At 30.3% G+C, this 24638-nt stretch overlaps 2 protein-coding genes across 2 annotated transcripts in view; one reads left to right on the top strand and one right to left on the bottom strand.

Moving 5' to 3' along the window:
• The first annotated feature begins 1707 nt into the window (after nt 1–1707).
• RagA-B (Ras-related GTP binding A/B) lies at nt 1708–4529 on the top strand. Its single transcript, XM_075290496.1, has 5 exons — nt 1708–1834; nt 1904–2003; nt 2068–2285; nt 2355–2521; nt 3566–4529. Exons 1-5 carry the CDS (start codon nt 1823–1825, stop codon nt 3996–3998), a joined length of 930 nt encoding a protein of 309 aa, XP_075146611.1. The 5' UTR covers nt 1708–1822; the 3' UTR covers nt 3999–4529.
• A 5328-nt stretch (nt 4530–9857) lies between these two features.
• The window catches only part of CAHbeta (carbonic anhydrase beta), a 35069-nt gene continuing 20288 nt past the window's right edge, over nt 9858–24638 (bottom strand). Inside the window, exons 2-4 of the mRNA XM_075290495.1 lie at nt 23139–23223; nt 14702–14889; nt 9858–14614 (exon numbers count right to left, since the gene is read on the bottom strand). Of these exons, the coding sequence (XP_075146610.1) occupies nt 14213–14614; nt 14702–14889; nt 23139–23223 (675 nt within the window). The 3' untranslated portion in view covers nt 9858–14212. The remainder of the gene's footprint in view (nt 14615–14701; nt 14890–23138; nt 23224–24638) is intronic.

Raw genomic sequence — 24638 nt, 5'->3', positions numbered from 1 at the left:
TAAAGTCCCGCATTGTCCGAAGCCATACTTTTTATAAAATTTCCCTAAATTTTATTAAACACTTACCAGTTACCACTTGCCATTTTTCGGTAGCTCCTCATATAACTAATAAGACATTTAAATTTTTAGTTTCGAAAGATTTACATTGGTCAAGTTTTAAACCCCTCACCACAGGATAATAATAAATTCGCCATATATTCATTTCAGATCATTTAAATAGTATATAATTCATATAATGGAGAAATTGTGATAATCTTCCATTTTTTATTGCGCTATGTGTACTTTAGTTTACATCCAGATCGGGGAACTATACGACTAAATTGATACGCGTCCAGAGCAGACGCATATAACTGTGTTGTCGGCGGCGCCTGAGATGGTCGTTGCTTTCGTATTTTTTAATGCCAAACGTACTCTCCAAAATGTCTCAGGAGCAAAAGTCCAACGGATTGAGATCCGGAGATTTGTGTGGCCATTATCTGGTAGAAATGGAGTAAGAAACCTCCTTTTTAAGATATTCTTTGTTAACGGGGGCTGAGTGCAATGGTGTTGAATCCTGTTGAAATGTTTGCGGCCGAAATGTTTGTCTGCGCAGGACTATATTTTGGACATTTTTCCGATAATATTAGACAGTTTTTTGATCCCACAATCGATGAATCGAGCGGGAATCGACCATTGACCGGTACGGCGGCCCACATCCTTACCAATGACGGGGCTTCAGTTCCGTTGGCCAGTCTTTTCAATTTTTGTTTGTGCTTCGGTGAGCTCTTGCACTTTTTGAGCTTGTATTTTCAGCATTCTTTCCATCGATATACATATTTTATTTTTATTCAAACTAGTGAATGAAATACGAAATTGCGATAATATCTTATAGGCCTTTTGAGTGGTTCATACCTATTTCAACATTAAAAAAGTACTTACGACTATTCTAAACGGTTTTCATATTTAAGGAGGCTACTAAGTTCGAGTTTAGCCGCCAAAATCAGAAATAAATCATTAAAAAAAAAGTATAAAACTATAAATCTTTAATGCAAATTTTATTATAACGTGATAGGGAATAGCCCAAAGCAACTTTTTATAAAGTTTATATTGTTTAAAATGGATTATTAAATGGTGAAGAATGGCGATTTATGCTGCTAAACTCGAATTTAATACCCACCCTGCCAGCATTTCAAAGTTCCATTTCATCCTCATCGCTACCACAGACTCGTAAATGTCACCACAACCATCGCGAACTGTGATGGGGGAAGCATATCAAAAAGTACAAAATGTACATGAAAGTATTTTGCCATCACTACTGTTAGAAGAGCCATTTTATTTTTTGTGAAACGCCAAGCGCAACCAGCCTGTTATATTTTATTTAAATAAAAACGAAAATAAAGTTCTGAAAACATAGATATTACGCTTAAAATTGATCTAAATAGGCACCTAATAATTGCACTGATGAGAAACTTTTTCGTAGTAACTTGGCGTGGTACAACTTCTCAATAGTGACGGCGCTTTTCCGACGACTTTTTGATGTCGTATATGATTGTTTTCGACGTAGTGGGGATTCTCAGAAGCGCCCCCAAATTCAAAAAATGTTGGCAGGGCACATTTATAGGCCAATTCGAAATTGCGTCACCGTTATTCATGAAATACAGGGTGTTTCAACACAAAAAGAAATCAACAGCGTCACGTCACGTTACTGCACTACTTGAAAACAGCTGATAAATTAAAAATATTGTTTTGTTATCAGACGTAGGGCGTAGAAAGAAAACAATTCGTAAAAAATATTAAAATTTCTTAAGTTTAATATTATAAACAAAGGAAAACTAGCAACAAAATGAAGAAGAAGGTAAGTAGCCGTACAATTTCAACAATATTAAGAGGAAATAACCAAGGGAAAATACCTTAAATTCTATAGGTACTGCTTATGGGCAAAAGTGGCTCGGGAAAGACGAGTATGCGATCCATTATATTTGCCAATTATATAGCCAGAGATACCACAAGACTAGGAGCAACAAGTAAGTTGGAAACATTTCCAAAATATCGTGTCTTTGTAAATAACTTTCATATTTTCACGTTTAGTTGATGTGGAACATTCGCATGTCCGTTTCTTGGGTAATTTGGTTCTCAACTTATGGGATTGTGGTGGCCAGGAGGGATTTATGCAGCAGTATTTCGCTTCTCAACGTGATAATATATTTCGTAATGTAGAAGTATTGATATATGTTTTTGATGTTGAAAGCCGAGAGTTGGAACGTGATGTGCATTATTATCAGTCATGTTTGGAGGCCTTGTTGCAGGTGAGTAAAATAAATTGTTTGTTATGATTTTATTTTTTCTTACATTTTGCTTTCTTTTTATTCGAAAAGAATTCACCGGATGCCAAAATATTTTGTTTAATTCATAAAATGGATTTGGTGGCCGAAGAACAAAGAGAAACTTTATTCAAAGATCGCGAAGATGATCTGATCAGATTGTCCAGACCTGGAAATGTTACATGCTTTAGAACGAGTATATGGGATGAAACACTATACAGGTATGTATTGTATCAAAATGATTATGGGCTTATAGTACTAGTTCAATATGGGGGAGAATGGAATGACTGTAGCTGTAAAAAAACAAGGGGTTTGGAACAACGGTTGACACAATCGGTAGAATTCTACCAAAGTGGTAGATTTTTTTAGACTTAACTGCAGTTTATAGAAATGATAGTATAACTCACCAAAGTCATTTAAAAAAATAATTGTTCCAATCAAAAAAATTATTTGATACCATTAAATTTGGGATTGATTTTTGTTTCAATTAAAAAATTTGCTGAACCAATTAAATCTTTAATTGAATATTTTTTTTAATTCAATTAATTTTAATTGGAAAATTTTTTTCTATGTAGTCTTGCTTCCCAATCCGTTTTTCAATTCCCAAAATTGTGTCTAAAACCAAACCCATATTAGGTTATTTTAGGCTCTCTTAGACTATTCAGTCCATTGTGATATCACAGTAATTCATTTCTCTCTTACCACTGCGTGCTGCACGATTCCATGTTTCACTCAATGACAATGGACATCCTTTTTCATCACATCACTTTGAGAAGCTTTAATACACTCAGGAATAGCATCAGCACTATTGAGAGTAGATAATCCACCACATAAAAGCTTTTTGGTGTTCGGTCAAAATTTAGATTGACCTTTTGTATGCAAGACGAGCATGCTAACAATTGCTTCCCACACCCATTTTAGTTGAATGTTGCAATTCCCAACAATCTTGTTGAAATATTTTCAGCCAACGGTCGTAATATATCCAAGAAGCCTTCCTTTTAAGCTTTTCAAATTTTCAATCCTCTTATGCCAAATTCAATGTTTGTATTTGATAATGCTTTAAATTTGCCTTTTTTGAATTAATTTCCCAGATAGTCAGAGTATTCCCACTTCGCCATTTATTACTAGATTTCTTGTATGAAACAATTAGGGTTAGCTTTTTGTTAAATTCCGTACTCCAAGCTCCAAAATGTTGGGAATAAATATCCACATTTTTCTTTGCTTTCTTGAACTCATAATTTCATTCATTTTCTTTCGTTTTTCAGAGCATGGTCCAGCATTGTAACTATGCTTATACCAAATGTAGCCGCATTGGAAAATTCATTGTCGGCTTTTGCCAATGTCATCGAAGCCGATGAAGTTTTATTATTTGAAAAAGCCACATTTTTGGTTATCTCACATTGCCAGAGTAAAAAGAATAGAGATTCACATCGTTTTGAAAAAGTCTCCAATATTATAAAACAATTCAAATTAAGTTGTTCGAAGCTGGGTGGTAAATTCCATTCCATTGAAGTACGTAATAGTGCATTTGCTGCTTTCATCGATACCTTTACGAGTAACACATATGTTATGGTGGTTATGTCTGATCCCACGATACCATCTGAAGCAACATTGGTTAATATACGAAATGCAAGAAAATATTTTGAAGAATTGGAAAATCCTAATACGAATGCAGTAAATCATCATCAATATCATTAAAAAAGAGCTTAGTTTTGGAGGAACGACAAAGGGAGATAGAAGTAAAGAAAGTGACTTACATGTGTTGTTTTGTAATTGTATAGATAAACTTGTATTTTAATTGGAAAGTATGAACAAAATAAGAGAACTCTATGGTTTTCACATGTAATATTCTTTTTTGTTTTTTTAAGACCAAGCAATTTCTATCAATGAATAACGAAAACCATACAATTTCAATTTGTTTTGTTATTTTCACTGATTTCTTAGTTCTACTCTCCTTTGTGGAAACCATAGATTGGTATGTTTTTTATTTTCTTCTCAATTAGCTTTCAAAATATTTCCTGCTTTTGAAGAAGTGTGTGTTTTCCATTCGAACACTTTCAAAAACAACAACTAATCCATTTAAGAAAGAATCATTAAAATTTTAATTAAATTGCCAATATGAATAAGACTATTGTTTTTGGCACAATAAGTGATTTTTATAATTTTGTTAACCCCTTTTAGTTCATTGATCAATGTTTATTAAATAAATAAAACACAATTAAAAAATAATTCATTCGGGTCTTGAATATATCATTATCTTCTGGGAAGAGGTATTAATGCTGGCTAACAAATCAGACAATGCTACGCTTGAAATTGGTCAGGTAAGTATATCGTATGTAGACTATACAGCTTCAAACTAATAAGACTTTTGTCTGAGTTCGAATGAAGTATTCATAAAAATTTATTAGTACGGAATCCTGCTACCAAACAAAAAAATCATATTTTGCAAAATGTTATTACTGTAGAAAATTTTGTAAAAATTTTATTTCTATAGAAAATTTTGTCAAATTTTATTTCTATAGACAATTTTGTCAAAATTTTATTTCTATAGAAAATTTTGCCAATGTTTTATTTTTATAGAAATTTTTTGTCATAATTTTATTTCTATAGAAAATTTTGTAAAAATTTTATTTCTATAGAAATTTTTTGTCATAATTTTATTTGTATAGAAAATTTTGTAAAAATTTTATTTCTATAGAAAATTTTGTCAAAATTTTATTTATATAGAAAATTTTCACAACATTTTATTTCTCTAGAAAATTTTCACAACATTTTATTTCTCTAGAAAATTTTGTCAAAAGTTTATTTCTATAGAAAATTTTGTCAAAACTTTATTTCTATAGAAAATTTTGTCAACATTTTATTTCTATAGAAAATTTTGTCAGAATTTTATTTCTATAGAAAATTTTGTCAACATTTTATTTGTGTAGAAAATTTTGCCCAATTTTATTTCTCAGATAATTATGTCAAAATTTTATTTCTATAGAAAATTTTGCCAACATTTTATTTCTATAGAAAATTTAGTCAAAATTTTATTTCTATAGAAAATTTTGTCAAAATTTTATTTTCTAGAAATTTTTTTAGCAATTTTATTTCTATAGAAAATTTTGTCATAATTTTATTTCAATAGAAATTTTTTGTCATAATTTTATTTCTATAGAAAATTTTGCCCAATTCTATAGAAAATTTTGTAACAATTTTATTTCTATAGAAAATTTTGTCAAAATTTTATTTATATAGAAAATTTTCACAACAGTTTATTTCTCTAGAAAATTTTGTCAAAATTTTATTTCTATAGAAAATTTTGTCAAAATTTTATTTCTATAGAAAATTTTGTCAAAACTTTATTTCTATAGAAAATTTTGTCAAAATTTTATTTCTATAGAAAATTTTGTCAACATTTTATTTCTATAGAAAATTTTGTCAAAATTTTATTTCTGTAGAAAATTTTGTCAAAATTATATTTTTGTAGAAAATCCTGTCAACATTTTATTTGTATAGAAAATTTTGTCAACATTTTACTTCTGTAGAAAATTTGCTCAACATTTTATTTCTCTAGAAAATTTTGTCAACATTTTATTTTTCTAGAAAATTTTTAGCAATTTTATTTCTCTAGAAAATTTTGTAAAAATATTATTTCTATAGAAAAGTTTTGTCATAATTTTATTTCTATAGAAAATTTTGCCGAATTTTATTTCTATAGAAAACTTTGTTAAAATTTTATTTTTATAGACAATTTTGTCAAAATTTTATTTCTATAGAAAATTTTGCCAATGTTTTATTTTTATAGAAATTTTTTGTCATAATTTTATTTCTATAGAAAATTTTGTAAAAATTTTATTTCTATAGAAATTTTTTGTCATAATTTTATTTCTATAGAAAATTTTGTAAAAATTTTATTTCTATAGAAAATTTTGTCAAAATTTTATTTATATAGAAAATTTTCACAACATTTTATTTCTCTAGAAAATTTTCACAACATTTTATTTCTCTAGAAAATTTTGTCAAAAGTTTATTTCTATAGAAAATTTTGTCAAAACTTTATTTCTATAGAAAATTTTGTCAAAATTTTATTTCTATAGAAAATTTTGTCAGAATTTTATTTCTATAGAAAATTTTGTCAACATTTTATTTGTGTAGAAAATTTTGCCCAATTTTATTTCTCAGATAATTATGTCAAAATTTTATTTCTATAGAAAATTTTGCCAACATTTTATTTCTATAGAAAATTTAGTCAAAATTTTATTTCTATAGAAAATTTTGTCAAAATTTTATTTTCTAGAAATTTTTTTAGCAATTTTATTTCTATAGAAAATTTTGTCATAATTTTATTTCAATAGAAATTTTTTGTCATAATTTTATTTCTATAGAAAATTTTGCCCAATTCTATAGAAAATTTTGTAACAATTTTATTTCTATAGAAAATTTTGTCAAAATTTTATTTATATAGAAAATTTTCACAACAGTTTATTTCTCTAGAAAATTTTGTCAAAATTTTATTTCTATAGAAAATTTTGTCAAAATTTTATTTCTATAGAAAATTTTGTCAAAACTTTATTTCTATAGAAAATTTTGTCAAAATTTTATTTCTATAGAAAATTTTGTCAACATTTTATTTCTATAGAAAATTTTGTCAAAATTTTATTTCTGTAGAAAATTTTGTCAAAATTATATTTTTGTAGAAAATCCTGTCAACATTTTATTTGTATAGAAAATTTTGTCAACATTTTATTTCTGTAGAAAATTTGCTCAACATTTTATTTCTCTAGAAAATTTTGTCAACATTTTATTTTTCTAGAAAATTTTTAGCAATTTTATTTCTCTAGAAAATTTTGTAAAAATATTATTTCTATAGAAAAGTTTTGTCATAATTTTATTTCTATAGAAAATTTTGCCGAATTTTATTTCTATAGAAAACTTTGTTAAAATTTTATTTTTATAGACAATTTTGTCAAAATTTTATTTATATAGAAAATTTTTTCAACATTTTATTTCTCTAAAAAATTTTGTCAAAATTTATTTCTGTAGAAAATTTTCTTAACATTTTATTTCTCTAGAAAATTTTGTCAAATTTTATTTCTATAGAAAATTTTGTCAAAATGTTGTTTCCATAGAAAATTTTCTCAACATTTTATTTCTCTAGAAAATTTTCTCAACATTTTATTTCTACAGAAAATTTTGTCAAAATTTTATTTCTGTAGAAAATTTTCTCAACATTTTATTCTCTAGAAAATTTTATTTCTATAGAAAATTTTGTCAAAATTTTATTACCATATAGCCAAGACCGAATGGCGTTCCACATTGCAGTGAAACCACTAAGAGAAGCTTTAGGTTATGTTAGATGGCAGCCCGATGTATCAGGCTCACTTAGACTATTCAGTCCATTGTGAAGAGAAGCTTTGAAACACTCATAAATGTTACCAACATTACTGACTGGTTTTCATGCTAACTATTGGACCACGGTAGCTCCCGCCCGAAAGTATGCAAAAATATCTATAAACATATTATTCAATAAGTAAACTGGGGCCTCTCTTTAACGGTGCTTTTGAATTCCTTAAAATTAAATAAAGAAAAAACAATAGATAATATGTGAATTTTATTCGCATATTTCCTGCACAGAAAAAAGTGAATAATTGAATCAAATACAAAAATTGTGAATTCAATTATTTTTGTATTTGATTTTCAGCTTATGACGAAAATTGTAAATCCAATTACCCAAATTGTAAGGTTGTCATAAAACTATTTTCAAATGAAGTAATATTTGCCTTGAGTATAAATGTAATTGGAATTTGTCAAAATATTTAAATGACATAGTACTCAATCCAAATACATTAGTATTTGAAGTATATAAAGCGTTTTCAATACAATCTTTGTACTATCTATATTAATTTAAGAAAATTATACAAATACACTCTGAAAAAAGGTTTAATGCTTTTTATTATAAAAAAGAAATTCTGAAAATATGTATAATTGAAAATACAGCGAAGTACATGTTTGGTAGAAAAATACAGAATATTCATTATAAACGACGTATTTAACAGGCTAACTCACAAAGAAAAAACAGTTTTTGAATTATCTGTACCACCTGCTGGAATTTCCCAAATCTTCCTCATTTATATGCGATTTGTTTAGCCATCCTGCTCTTCTGTAATACAAACATCTATTCGTTTCAAAGTTTCGAAAATATTTCAAAGTTTTACATGATTTTACCTTCTGTTGCTGGGAAGAAATCCTCGAAATCCCCGTTTTCGAAGTAAACACATTTTCCTCTAGGCCACATATTTTTGACAGTCGGCTTATATCCATTAATAAGGCAATTTGACGTGTACACGACCTAATTGTAAAAACAAAATAGAAAGAGTGTAATTGTATATATATTCCAAAGCTTATTCGCAAGTTTTTAAACGACCCAATTCAGGATGTGTGTAAGTTTATACAACAACATAAATCATTTACATATTTTATTAAAGCTTTCAGCGAATTTTAAAAATTTTACGAACATAGAAATATGTACTAAATATATTAAATTAACCTTTCCATAGTAAAAAGTTTGTGCTGTGATACTTTCGTCGTGATCCCAACTAATGGTCGAAGTCACGAGAATTCTCGTGAGTCTAAAAATTGTTGTGAACCGTTAATCGTCTTTAAAAGTTCTGTTTGCGTGAACGTACATGAGTATTTCGTGAATGTGCTTGAGAGAGAGAAAGAATTCTACCAACACGTCACAGGTTAGACTCACAATGAAAATGTTCATTTTTACGAAGAGAATTCTTACAGTGTAGTTTCCAAAAAACGCGCTTGACCAAAAAACTGGTATTTAGATAAAGGTACTTACCTGCGATAAAAATACAATATGGTGCGCCAAAAATGTTGTAAATGTTAACATTTCGAATCGCGGTACCGATACCCAGGTTTATTTGCGGATAAATTCGACCATGTTCTTAAGAAGATTCTTAATAATAACAATAAATGACATTTTATTGTTTGTATTAATTTATTTTTCGTTACGTAGCAACGTCATAAACAGTTTTATCAGGCAATTACGCATTATACTTAAATCAATAACTTTTATACTTGGTCCAATTGAACATAGTAATTGATGTGTTGTGAATTCAATTACCAGTGAATTTTGATATTTTTGCCAGTTTTTCATTCAACCAATTATTTTCATGTTTGACTTAATAAAAATAGTATTTGATATAATTTTTTCATTCAATTATGCCAATAATTGATTTTTATTTTGCTTCAGTTTTTTCTGTGTGTGTAAAGGAAATAGGCTCGGTTTATTATTTTGAAATATTTAAAAATATAGATGAAAACAAACGTATACCTATAAATTGTAAATAAATGTAATTGAAAATTGTTTGATTTGAAAATTATTTTCAAAATAAGTTACGAAAATAAAGTGATTTTCATCTCGAAACATAGTGACCGCCGTGAGAATGGTTGTCATTGTTTTAAAGTGCCCCTGACAACTACTGACCTTTTTTTAGCAGCTTTTATACTATTTCAGCAGACTCTTTTGCTGCTGCTAATTAGTAATTAGTAAAAACAAACTTTAGTGTTAATTTCTTTATTTATTATAGACACAAAAATAGAGTTGAACACACAATTTCTTATTATAATTACAATTATATTATCTAATTATTTTATTCAATAATTACAATAATATACAAATATATTCTTATCAAAATAAATAAACAAGAAACATTTTCCCTAGTTTTTAGTGGTCCTCTTTTTTGTTGTTATAAATATGGATGGGGAGGAACACAGGTCTGTGGGATGAAATTTGATTTCAAAATATTTGGCAAGAGTTTTCCCAGATTACACACAAAATATGGCAGACAAAATTTGCTTTTTCGAAAATCAGTGACTGTTGTGTGCTTTCTTCAGCATAATTTTTGCTGTTTTAGCAGCGCCATCTATGGACATATTTTTTAAATGCTTACACTCAAAAAACCTGTGTATTAAAGCTAATTTAATTCTAGTTTAGATAATGGAATTTATTATGTTTTATTTTTATATTAAGTTTATATTATCGCGCTAAAATACACAAAAAAAATTCACGAATTTTTTTCCAATTAAAGTCTTAATTGAGTTTCAAAAAAATATTCAATTAAAAATCTAATTGATTCAACAAATTTTTTAATTAATTTGAAATTTAAATTAAAATTTTTTTAATTGTATCAATTAATTTTTTAATTGATACTATAATTTCTGCGATTGAAGACATTTCTATTAAAAAATTAATTGGATCAATTAATTTCGTGATTGAATCAGAATTTGTCTAAAGTTTCAATATTTCAGTTATGTTAAGGACTTTAAGGAAAATTAGCCTTAGTTCAAACATATGCGACTAAATTTAAAATTTTGTATCCTAATTGATCCAATTAATTTTTTAATTGAAATGTTTTCAATCACAGAAATGATAATACCAATTAAAAATTAATTGAAGATAAATAAAAAATTAATTGATCCAATTAAAAAATTAATTGATACTATTAATTTTTGTGATTGATTTTTGTTTCAATTAAACAACTTGTTGATTCAATTAAATTTTTAATTGAATATTTTTTAAAACTCAATTAAAATTTTAATTGGAAAATTTTAATGGAGTTTGTTTTCTGTGTAAATTTAATGAAAAAAAATTTTGAAGCAAAAATTATAAACTTTATTTTAATTAAAATTTCATTATTTTAAATAAATTTGTCCTTAGTATTTTGTAGATTTCGCATTCTAAAATTTAGGTTGTTTAATCTTTAATATGACGTACATATTTTTTTCAGTGAATAATATGCCCATCATGAACATCTTATGGCGCTAAAGACAATTTGGCAATTTTTCCAAAAATTTTCTTTAATTTAACTACTCAGGAACTTCTTTTAATTCGATTTATGATCGTGTATGTTCTGGGTTTCACATGAAAGATTTCACGAAATTTTTTCCAATTAAAATCTTAATTAAGCTTCAGAAAAATATTCAATTAAAAATTTAATTGATTCAACAATTTTTTTAATTGATTTGAAATTTTTAGTTTTTTAATTGGATCAATTAATTTTTTTAATTGATTCTATAATTCCTGTGATTGAAGACATTTCTATAAAAAAAAATAATTGGATCAATTAATTTCGTGATTGAATCAGATTTTTGTTTGTGTGTAGCCACTTTTTCACGGTTACTTTCTTTTAATAATTAATTTTAAAGAAAATAAACTTTTTCAATCGATGCTTTGGACCGTTTCCCACTCAGTTAAAATAAAATTTGCAAAAAAAGATATGAGTTTATTTTGCTTTTATGGATTTAGTTTTTGTTTTAGCGGCTAAACTCGAACTTAATACCAAACTTTAGTAAAAATTTCTTCACTTTAATATTGTTTTGTGTACGTTTGTCAAATTAACTAAAAAAAGGGGGAAATGTTATACACAAAGGAAGTAATAAATTCATATTTCTCACAAAATAGTTCAAATTTTTCAGAGATTTTTAAATTTCATTAACACTCAAAAACAAAAGTTTACTTGGATCCAAAGATTTTGACCTTCCCTTAAGGAGTTTGGCATTGATTCAAAGCCAAATATGCGGCTTCTTTAAAATAAAGACATGTTTTAGCGATCTATCTGGCTTTAAATTTAGGACCAATAAAATTAAAATTAGAATACAGGTCTCATTTATCAAATTTTCATTCTCTTTTCGCGGTATATTAATAAAGTTACTCACGTTCAAAAAAATGCCAGTTTAAAAACTTTAAATTAAAGACGCTAAATCCTTAAAATAAGTTTTAGCCTATATTTGAAGCGTTTTTATCTTAAATTTAAAGTTTCAATATTTCAGTTATTTTAAGGACAATTTCTTTAAATCAAAAATGTGTTTCTTTACTTTAAGGAAAATTAGCCTTAGTTACTCACGTCAAAAAAAAAATCCAATTTATAACGGATACTTCAAAGTAAAAAATGTTTTCTTAATTCCAAAAAAAAAACTTTAAATTAAAGACACTAAATCCTCAAAATAAGTCTTAGCCTATATTTGAAGCGTTTTTATCTTAAATCTAAAGTTTCAATATTTCAGTTATGTTAAGCACAATTTCTTTAAATAAAAAATGTGTTTCTTTACTTTAAGGAAAATTAGACTTAGTTCAAAGATATGCGACTTTACCGGAGGGACACAAATTTACAAAATTGGTGTCCTAAATTTAATGAAAAAAAATTTTTGAAGCAAAAGTTATAAACTTTATTTTAAATAAAATTTCATTATTTTTAAGAAATTTGTCCTTAGTATTTTGTAGATTTCGCATCCTAAAATTTATGTTGCGTAATCTTTAATATCACGTACATATTTTTTTCAGTGAATAATATCCCAGCAAAAAACAAATTGGAAGTGCTTTTAAAGGCACTACTTTAAAAGCACTTCCAAAAATATTCTCCCAAAGAATAACTACCCACGAAGTTCTTTTAATTCAATTTCTTGTATCTCTTTTTTTTCAAATTTTTGAAAGGAAATTTATTTTTTTTTTGTTTCAAATAGGTTAAAAACAGAATAAGGATTAATAAAATGGCACAAATTATTAATTTTTTTTTCGAAAAAAATGCTAAATCCATTCTAGAAAAATTGCCAATTTTGGAAAATATTTGATTTTAAACGTTTCAGACAAGCGGTACGTACAATGCTTTAAAAATCATAAAAAACATAAAAATTTATGTATTTGGCAAATTACTGCAAAATTTTTAATTTACATCCAAAACACTGAATTCGAAGTGCTGCAAATTCAGTGCAACGGTATTGGAAATGGTGGACATACGTCCTATGACAAGTCCGTGTTAAATACATCGCTTCTGCGCCAATTTTGCACCACTTCCGGATCCAAAAAGAACATTTTCACTACTTTTTTGGCGACGCTTTTTTTTGCTGGGATGCCCATCATGAACATCGTATGGCGCTAAAGACAAATTGGCAATTTTTCCAAGAAATGTACTTTATTTTAACTACTCAGCAACATCTTTTAATTCGATTTATGATAACTCAATGAGCAAAGATTAATAAAATGGTGCAAATTATTTAAATTTTGTCAAAAAAAAAAGATGCTAAAATTGTGAATTTTTGAAATGTTGAAATCAGACAATCGTTAGAATCCATTAAAAATCGCAAAGAATTTTAAAAATTATTTATTTATTAAAATATCACAACATTTTTTACTTGACATCTTAAACACTGAATTCGTATCACATCTTGAGAAGTGATGCATATTCAGTGCAACGGCTGTCGAAATGTAGGACATCCGTCCTATGACAAGCCTATTTTAAATTCATCGCTTCTGCGTCAATTTTTCACCACTTCTGGATCCAAAAAGAACATTTTCAATACTTGTTTGACGACGCTTTTTTGCTGGGTTATTTTTTGTAATATCGGCGTTTGTAATACAGTTTAGTTATACTTTTCTAAAATTAATCTACATTTTTCCATCCCTGTGGATTTACTTTTTTTCTTGAGTGTAGTCTTCATAATTCTAATGCCTATCTAGTTTTTCAACTATTTCATATTTCATTCATCGCTTCTGCACCAATTTTGCACCACTTCCGGATCCAAAAGAATATTTGCACTACTGTTCTGAAGACGCTTTTTTTGCTGGATTATTTTTTGTCATATCGGCGTTTGTAATACAGTTTAGTTATACTTTTCTAAAATTAATCTACATTTTTCCATCCCTATGCATTCACTTTTTTTCTTGAGTATAGTCTTCATAATTCTAATGCCTATCTAGTTTTTCACCGATTTCATATCACTTTTGAAATTCAATTTCCATTTTATACCCACAGACCTGTGACGAATTATCACAGTTAATAAATGCATGCCTGGTTCATATTTTCTCCAACGAGTCTTGTTTCCTTCGATTTTGTTCAATAGTTGCCAGCAACTATTCTTCATGAATAGAATCTACGAACTTCATCCGTTAGTTTCTCCACACTATCCTCATCGACTCCAATGAAACGTTTCGAGCCACGACTAAAATAATAAATATCACCAGTATAGATGTCAAACCACAAAGCATGTATATGCAAATCATGCGATTCCAAACGATTCTTGAGGAAGCCATACGAAGCTATATTGGACATTTGTTCCAAAGTGTTTATTTGTGATAGTTTATCCTCGATGGCAAATTTATTCTCAGGGTCAATGTAGGCAACAAAACGTCGTAAGGGAGTTTCCGAGGAAAATGTCAGAGGTTCATTCATTCCGTTCTCTTTCCATTCGAGAAATTTATCCAGACTAGTATTAGCATGTGTACATAGCCAAGCCCTTAATGGTGATAAACGACGATTACGCTGTAATGGAAAAGGCATTATTATAATAATCAATGATAATAAAATAAATGGCAGAATTGTGAAATCCATTTCACCCTTTCTACTTGCCTTTGAAGCAAAATCTGGATCTCTCAGTTGATAGAGTAAATTCATAGCCTTGCAATCACTATGACCACATACTATTATATGACGGATATCATTAACCACACATCCCAATTCCAAGGCAGCAGGTTCACAGCTATAATGTTCATCTTGAAAATGTTGAGCATGTGGTATCAAATTTCCAGCATTACGTACTGTAAGTGAAAAATTATAACAAATAAATAAATTAATTAAAACAAAGCGATACACTGAAAATATTCTCTTCAATTTTTTTGCGCAAGGCACTTGAAAACAAGTTAGTAAAGTCTAAAGTCGGGAGGGGCCGACTATATTATACCCTTCACCACTATGTAGACCAAAATTTTTGATACCATCTCAACTCCTTCAAATTTGTTGGGAGCTATATAAAGGTTTACATTCCCATATACAAATATTTAAATCAGAACCGATGTGGAGAAACATTTTTAAACTTCTACAAAACTATTTGACTTTCAATTTAAATCGGTTAACGCCCTAAAACGAAACAAAATGTTAGTAAAAAACAAGTAAGGAAAGTCTAAAGTCGGGCGGGGCCGACTATATTATACCCTGCACCACTTTGTAGATCTAAATTTTCGATAACATATCACATCCGTCAAATGTGTTGGGGACTATATATAAAGGTTTGTCCCAAATACATACATTTAAATATCACTCGATCTGGACAGAATTTGATAGACTTCTACAAGATCTATAGACTCAAAATTTAAGTCGGCTAATGCACTAGGGTGGAACACAATGTTAATAAAAAAATATGGGAAACATTTAAATCTGAAGCAATTTTAAGGAAACTTCACAAAAGTTTATTTATTATTTATCGCTCGATATATATGTATTAGAAGTTTAGGAAAATTAGTAATTTTTACAACTTTTCGACTAAGCAGTGGCGATTTTACAAGGAAAATGTTGGTATTTTGACCATTTTTGTCGAAATCAGAAAAACATATATATGGGAGCTATATCTAAATCTGAACCGATTTCAACCAAATTTGGCACGCATAGCTACAATGCTAATTCTACTCCCTATGCAAAATTTCAACCAAATTGGTGTAAAACTCTGGCTTCTGGGACCGTATTAGTCCATATTGGGCGAAAGGTATACCTATATGGGAGCTATATCTAAATCTGAACCGATTTCAACCAAATTTGGCACGCATAGCTACAATGCTAATTCTACTCCCTGTGCAAAATTTCAACCAAATTGGTGTAAAACTCTGGCTTCTGGGACCGTATTAGTCCATATCGGGCGAAAGATATATATGGGAGCTATATCTAGATCTGAACCATTTTCAATAAAATTTGGCACACTTGACTATAGTACTAATTGTTCTTCTTGTGCAAAATTTTAAGCAAATTAGGGTAAAACTCTGGCTTCTGGGGCCATGTAAGTCCAAATCGGGCGAAATATATATATGGGAGCTATATCTAAATCTGAACCGATTTCTTCCGTAATCAATAGGGATCCAAAACACATACTTGTGCCAAATTTGAAGTCGATTGGACTAAAACTGCGACCTAGACTTTGATTACAAAAATGTGTTCACGGACAAACGGACATCGCTATATCGACTCAAGCGCCCACCCTGAGCATTTTTGCTAAAGACACCATGTGTCTATCTCGGCTCCTTCTGGGTGTTGCAAACATATGCACTAACTTATAATACCCTGTTCCACAGTGTGGCGCAGGGTATAACAAGTATATACGGCCGTAAGTTCGGCCAGGCCGAATCTTCTGTACCCTCCACCATGGATTGCATACATCCTCAAAAAAAATCGCTTCTGTAACATTTTGCTTCAAGCATATATATTTTCAGGACTGGTCCAAACAAAATATTGTTTGTATTGTTCAAACATATTATGTTTCACCTTAGGGTGTACACTGGTAGTGAAAAATTTTATTGACATTTTCTTGGATATATTTTTAAGGCGCCAATTGCTTACCTCCAACAGCATAATCTTTATGTCTCTCTTTCTAAACACATATATGTTTATAGGCTATTTCTAAGTTAGTATATGTTTGCATCCAAGCATATTATATTTACAAACATTTTATGTCCCAAACATAATATGTTCTAACATATTAACATATATGTCCCAAACATGTTATGCTAGTTTATGAACAATATATGCTTGCACTTAAAAATATTATGTTAAAAAATTTAGTTCCAAACGTATAATTTTTACACCCAAACATATGAAAAACAGTCTTTTTGGTCCGTGTAGAAACTTGTACTAAAAACTGTCATCCACAATCGAATTACTTGGGTTGTGGTAACACATGTCGATGGCAAGGTATCTTAAAACTTCTTAACACCGTCTCCTCAATTGTAAGATACTCTATACGGGGTATATATTAAACAAAACAAGTATATACGGCCGTAAGTTCGGCCAGGCCGAATCTTATGTACCCTCCACCATGGATTGCGTATAAACTTCTACGAAAGACTGTCATCCACAATCGAATTAATTGGGTTGTGGTATCTTAAAACTTCTTAACATCGTTTTCTAAATTGTTAGTTAGTCCATACGTGGTATATATTAGACAAAAAAGTTATGTATAGTTAAGTCTACAAATAATTACGAATCGATATGGACTTTTTGCACGGTACGTAGAGAGCCAGAATTGATATATGGGGGTCGCTTATATGTGGGCTATATACAATTATGAACTTGATATGGACCAATTTTTGTGTGATTGGAAATCGATTTATCTGAGGGATATATATATAAATATAGACCGATATGGACCTAGTTAGGCATGGTTGTTAACGACCATATACTAGCACAATGTACCAAATTTCAACTCACTCGGATGAAATTTGCTCCTCCAAGAGGCTTCAAAACCAAATCTCGGGATCGGTTTATATGGTGCTATATATGATTATGGACTGATATGGACCACTTTTGGCATGGTTGTTAAATATCATATACTATCACCACGTACCAAATTTCAAGCAGATCGGATGAATTTTGCTTCTCCAAAAGGCACCGGAGGTCAAATCTGGGGATCGGTTTATATGGGAACTATATATAATTATGGACTGATAGGAACCAATTCCTGCATGGTTGTTGGATACCATATACTAACATCACGTACAAAATCTCAACCGAATGGGAAGAATTTTGCTCTTCCAACGGGCCCTGGAGGTCAAATCTGGGGATTGGTTTATATGGGGCCTTTATATAATTATGGACCGATACCGACCAATTTTTGCATGGGAGTTTGAGGCCATACACGCAAAAAAATAATTCTTTCCTCCCAAACGAAATTTTAGACAAACAAAGTTCGTTTCTTATTTGCTTTTCGCTGTAAGGAAGTGTATTTGGAAGAAAAGTATATACTTTTTGTGATAAACATTTATTCTTTTCCAGGATGTAACAACAATTTCATAAAGACTAACTAAAAAAATTTTTTTTCTTGCTAATTGCATTTTCCCTCACATCTTTCTCACATCCACGAGTTTTTTAGTTCTAAACACCTTTTCCTGTAATACCAACAATGTAGAAGAAATTATACGAATTTATAAATTTTTAAATTTTTTTTACCTTTCGCCTGGACGGAGAATCGAACCACGGACCATGCACTTTGTAAGCCAACACACTAACCACTGAGCTATGTACCTGTTATGGTCATCAATAGATAATTATCCATATAAGTTATATTTATATAGCATAGCTTGCGGCGCCCACGAACCGAATAAACAAAGTTTATTTAACAGAAACAAACATTTAGTTTGGCACCGTGGAGCAGTGGTTGCTACGTCTGACTCTCATGCCAAGGGTCGTGGGTTCGATCCCTGCTTCGACCAAAGTTTTTTTTTTTTTTTTACGTACATTCCACATATGTTCGGAAGATTCCGAAAAAATGTTCAACATTACATTGTACTATATTAAATTTTGAATTGTAAAATGTGTTTTATTAAAGACCAAAAGTCAGAAAAGAACAGTGTTTGATATAAACGAAATGGACTCTGTTGTTGTTTCAAAAATAACTTTTTTATTGAAAAAATAAAAACTTTGTAACAAACGAATTTTTTTGGTGATAAAAGTTTAAAATTTTCGAAGCAATTCAAAAAACTCTAACAAAAGAAAAACGTTTTCGGTACACGTTTTCCAAACGTTTTTTGTTTTTCTTTGCGTGTATATTAACACCACGTACCAAATTTCAACTGAATCAGATGAATTTTGGTCTTCCAAGAGGCTCCGGAGGTCAAATCTGGTGATCGGTTTATATAGGGGCTATATAATTATGGATCGATGTGAACCAATTTTTGCATGGTTGTTAGAGACCATATACTAACCCCATGTACCAAATTTCAGCCGGATCGGATGAAATTTGCTTCTCTTAGAGGCCTCGCAAGCCAAATCGGGGGATAGGTTTATATGGGGACTAGATATAATTATGGACCGATGTGGACCAATTTTTGCATGGTTGTTAGATAGCATATGCTAACACCATGTACCAAATTTCAGCCGGATCGGATGAAATTTGGTTCTCTTAGAGGCTCCGCAAGCCAAATCGGGGGATAGGTTTATATGGGGGCTATATATAATTATGGACCGATATGGACCAATTTTTGCGTGGTTGTTAGAGACCATATACTAACACCATGTACCAAATTTCAGCCGGATCGGATGAAATTTGCTTCTCTTAGAGCAATCGCAAGCCAAATTTGGGGGTCCGTTTATATGGGGGCTATACGTAAAAGTGGACCGATATGGACCAATTTTTGCGTGGTTGTTAGAGACCATATACTAACACCATGTACCAAATTTCAGCCGGATCGGATGAAATTTGTTTCTCTTAGAGCAATCGCAAGCCAAATTTGGGGGTCCGTTTATATGGGGGCTATACGTAAAAGTGAACCGATATTGACCACTTTTTGCATGGTTATTAGAGACCATATACTAACACCAAGTACCAAATTTCAGCCGGATCGGATGAAATTTGTTTCTCTTAGAGCAATCGCAAGCCAAATTTGGGGGTCCGTTTATATGGGGGCTATACGTAAAAGTGGACCGATATGGACCAATTTTTGCATGGTTGTTAGAGACCATATATTAACATCATGTACCAAATTTCAGCTGGATCGGATGAAATTTGCTTCTCTTAGAGCAATCGCAAGCCAAATTTGGGGGTCCGTTTATATGGGGGCTATACGTAAAAGTGGACCGATATGGCCCATTTGCAATACCATCCAACCTACATCAATAACAACTACTTGTGCCAAGTTTCAAGTCGATAGCTTGTTTCGTTCGGAAGTTAGCGTGATTTCAACAGACGGACGGACGGACGGACATGCTCAGATCGACTCAGAATTTCACCACGACCCAGAATATATATACTTTATGGGGTCTTAGAGCAATATTTCGATGTGTTACAAACGGAATGACAAAGTTAATATACCTCCATCCTATGGAGGAGGGTATAAAAAGGCCGATTAAATATTATTAAAAATTTTCGTATACGTATATTTGACAAAATATTCCATAGAATTAAAATTTTGACAAAATTTTCTACAGAAATAAAATTTTGAGAACATTTTCTATAGAAATAAAATTTAAAAAAAAAAAACAAGTAAGCTAAGTAGAAAGTTGGGCGGGGCCGACTATATCATACCCTACTGAATTAGTAAACATAAGCATTTGTGGGGTATCATTGATATAGGTTTTGGAGTATCATTGGTATAGGTTTTGGAGAACATAAAGGGGGGTACATGTTTATGGGCGTCTTGCAGAAATGTCTAATATTAGGAGCTATAGTTTATTTAGCACCAAAAGAGTTAGTATGCCACTAATATTGAGTCCATTATTAAAAAAGAGGAAATCGGTCAATTAGTTGTGGGTAATAAATCCAAATTTCTGCAAATAGGGCAATAGATTTATGTAAGAGCTACATGTAAGTCTAAATACGATCAGCTAGTACATCAAAATGTGAAATTTGAATAACATAAGTTAATAAATAAGAGTATTATGGCCAAATATGACAAAATCGAGCGATGCATATATATGTATAATGCATATATATTGTATAATGTATATTGTATAATATTTATTGTAATATATATGTATAATATATATTGTGTAATATTGCATATATATTGTATAATATTTTGCAGTTATGATTGATACCACAGAAGGTCACTTTGAGTACGATCAGTTTATAAATGAGGCCCCTATGGTCAAAAATAAGGTTATTAGGGGCAAATTTTTCAAAATCGGGCGATACATATATATGGGAGCTGTATCTAAATTTGAACCGATTTCGATGAAATTTTGCACATACAGTTAGTGCTATAGAAGATTACATTTAGCCAACCTTGGTTACGATCGGTTGATAAATAAGGGTTTTACGGCCAAATTTGGCAAAATCGGGCGATACATATATATGGGAGCTATATCTAAATCTGAACCGATTTCAATTATTTTTGGCACATATTGTCAGTACCATAAAAGATTAGAGTAAGCCAAGTTTGAGTAAGATCGCTTACTAAATAAGGTTTTTATGGCCAAATTTGGGAAAATCGGGCGATACTTATATATGGGAGCTATATCTAAATCTGAACCGATTTCGATGAAATTTTGCAGACTTAAAGGGTGATGAAAAAGTTTACTATGTGCAAAATTTGATGACGATCGGTTTGTAAAAAAGCGCAACGTGACTCCATTTGTCGAAATCGGGCGATACATATATATGGGAGCTATATCTAAATTTGATCCGATTTCTTCCAAATTCAATAGCGTTCGTCATTGTGCCCACAAAACACCCTGTACCAATTTTCATCCAAATCGGCTAATAATTGCGACCGGAATCCTGTAAACAACAAATACATGGACAGACGGACGGACGGACGGACACCAAACGCTAGATCGACTCAGGAGGTGATTCTGAGTCGATCGGTATATATTTTATGGGGTCTAAAATCAATATTTCTGGTAGGCACATATTTGGCCGATCAAACTTATTATACCCTGACCACTATGTGGTTTAGGGTATAAAAATTCTATACCAATAAAATTTTGAAAAAATTTTCCATAGAAATATAATTTTGACAAACTTTTCTATAGAAATAAAATTTTAAAAAAATTTTCTATACCAATAAAATTTTGACAAAATTTTCCACCGAAATAAAATTTTTCTATAGAAATAAAATCTTGACAATATTTTGTATAGTAAGAAAATGTTGACAAAATTTCCTATAGAAATAAAATTTTGACAAAATTTTCTATAGAAATATAATCTTGACAAAATTTTGTATAGTAATAAAATTTTGACAACATTTTCTAGATTATTTTTGGGGATCGGCTATATATAGCTATAGACCGATATGGACCAATTTTGACATTGTAGTTAGCGGCCATAACATATACTAGCGCAATGTACAAAATTTCACCACGTACCAAATTTCAACCCGATCGGATGAATTTTGCTCCTCCATGAGCTCCGGAGGTCAAATCTGGGGATCGGTTTTACATATAATTATGGACCAATTTTTGTATGGTTGTTAGAGACCATATACTAATACCACCTACCAAATGTCAACCGAATCGGATGAATTTTGCTCTTCCAAGGGGCTCCCGAGGTCAAATCTGGGGATCGGTTTATATGGGGGCTATATATAATTATGGACCGATTCGACCAATTTTTGCAAGCCAAATCTGGGGATCGGTTTATATGGGAGCTATATATAATTATAGACCGATGTGGACCAATTTTTGCATGGTTGTTAGATACCATATATTAACACCATGTACCAAATTTCAGCCGGATCGGATGAAATTTACTTCTCTTATAGGATCCGCAAGCCAAATCCGGGGATCGGTTTATATGGGGGCTATACATAATTATGGACGGATGTGGACCAATTTTTGCATGGTTGTTAGATACAATATACTACCACCATGTACCAAATTTCAGCCGGATCGGATGAAATTTACTTCTCTTATAGGATCCGCAAACCAAATCTGGGGGTCCGTTTATATGGGGGCTATACGTAAAAGTGGACCGATACCCATTTTCAATACCATCCGACCTACATCAATAACAACTACTTGTGCCAAGTTTCAAGGCGAATAGCTTGTTTCGTTCGGAAATTAGCGTAATTTCAACAGACGGACGGACGGATGGTTAGATCGACTCAGAATTTCACCACGACCCAGAATATATATATATAATTTATGTGGTCTTAGAGCAATATTTCGATGTGTTATAAACGGAATGACAAAGTTAATATACCTCCCATCCTATGGTATAAAAATTACAAACAATTTCCTTAAAATAACGTAATATTTCGTACTCTTAATGAAAAGTTTCTTTGTTTGTAAAATGGCATATGGCATATTTCGTTGGTTTTACAAAGAGAATTCTTCCGGTGTAGTTTGTTAGATAATGAAACACACCCACCCACAAACATATCACCAACATGCGTATCCGTATATCTGGTGGGAATCATTCGACTGTCCATGCAGGTGAAAAATACGGCCTTGGGCTGTAAAGAAATGATAAGAAGATAATGAATTTATTAATATTTTGTTTCAGTTTTGTTATCATCGGCAAATTTTTGGAGGTATATTCTAATATAAGATAAGGTACTAAGGTAAGAATTGGATTTTGTTATAATCATTGCAAAACCATTACTATGCACTACGATACATGGCAGTTACTATACCATACTAGATACTAGATAATGGATGAGCACACTGAAAAAAAAGCATGCCCGGTTCCAAAGATTTTGACTTTACTTTAAAAATTTTGGTATTGATTCCGAGCCAAAGAAGCGGAGAATACAAGTTAGGATACTTTTAAGACACAATTCTCTTTTAAATTTAGGTTTTGTGTACTTGCTTCTAGGAAGCAAATTTTAAGTTTTCGTTTTTTCAGCTTTTTATCTTCATATGCTATCAAAGTCCTTTAAAAACGAGTTAACGACAACTTTATTTTCCAAATTGAGACTCGACTTCTAGTAGAAATTATGCTATGTTTCAAGTAAAAAACGTCTTTAAAATAAAGTGTTAAACAACATGTCTTATATTTGAACGATTTTTTGTTTTGTAGTCAAGAAGCAAAAAGACAACAAATTTAAAGACAATTTCATTAAATTTAAAGAATTTTTCTGAATTATTAAAGTCAAGTTGACCTTAGACCAAATATTTTTTCTTTCATGTTATGATACCCATTTTTAAGTGAAATCACTTAATTATAAGGACAATACGACTTCATTGAAAAGTTTATCGACTTTTGGACAAGGAAAAAAACTTTATATTAGAGAAATGCGTCTTCTATACTAAGCAAAATTTGCATTCGTATTTTAAAGACATGAAATCTTTGACCTCACGACAATATTTTTTTCAGTGCATAAAGCGAAATTTTGCAAAATGATATCAACGATATCAGACTACATACACTCTACGAAATACGCTACATAGAAAAAAGACCTAATACAAATAGAAAGAATAGGCAAATCTGCTGCCTTTTATCAATCAGTTACATACACTCAAAACAAGTTTACTTGGATCCAAAAATGTTGACTTTCTCTTAAAGATTTTGGTATGGATTCTGAGCCAAAGATGCGGCTTCTTTTAAATAAAGGTATTTTTAGCGACCTTTAAATCTAAGATCAATTGGACTAAAATTAGGATACAGATCTCATTTATCAAATTTTCATTCTCTTTTCACGGTATATTAATACAGCTAAATTATAACGGATACCCCAAAGAAATATAGTTTTTTTTTTAATTCCAACCAACTTTAAATTAAATATGCTAAATACCCAAAATAAGTCTATGGCTATTTATGAGGCGTTTTCATATTAAATCTAAATATTCAGTATTTCAGTTAATTTAAGGAAGACTTGTTTAAATCAAAAATAGGCTTCTTTACTTTAATAAAACAAGTGAGTAAAGT

The sequence above is a fragment of the Haematobia irritans genome, chromosome 1 (assembly GCF_050003625.1).
Source record: "Haematobia irritans isolate KBUSLIRL chromosome 1, ASM5000362v1, whole genome shotgun sequence".
Taxonomy (NCBI): Eukaryota; Metazoa; Arthropoda; class Insecta; order Diptera; family Muscidae; genus Haematobia; species Haematobia irritans.
The sequence above is the reverse complement of the archived record's forward strand: the minus strand, read 5'-3'. Positions and strand labels throughout refer to the sequence as shown.

What these genes read in the sequence shown, in the direction of transcription:
- RagA-B (XM_075290496.1), top strand. An exon ending in CACAAGACTAGGAGCAACAA is followed by an intron (nt 2,004 to 2,067) that starts GTAAGTTGGAAA and finishes TTTCACGTTTAG; the next exon opens with TTGATGTGGAACATTCGCAT. An exon ending in TGGGATGAAACACTATACAG is followed by an intron (nt 2,522 to 3,565) that starts GTATGTATTGTA and finishes TTCGTTTTTCAG; the next exon opens with AGCATGGTCCAGCATTGTAA.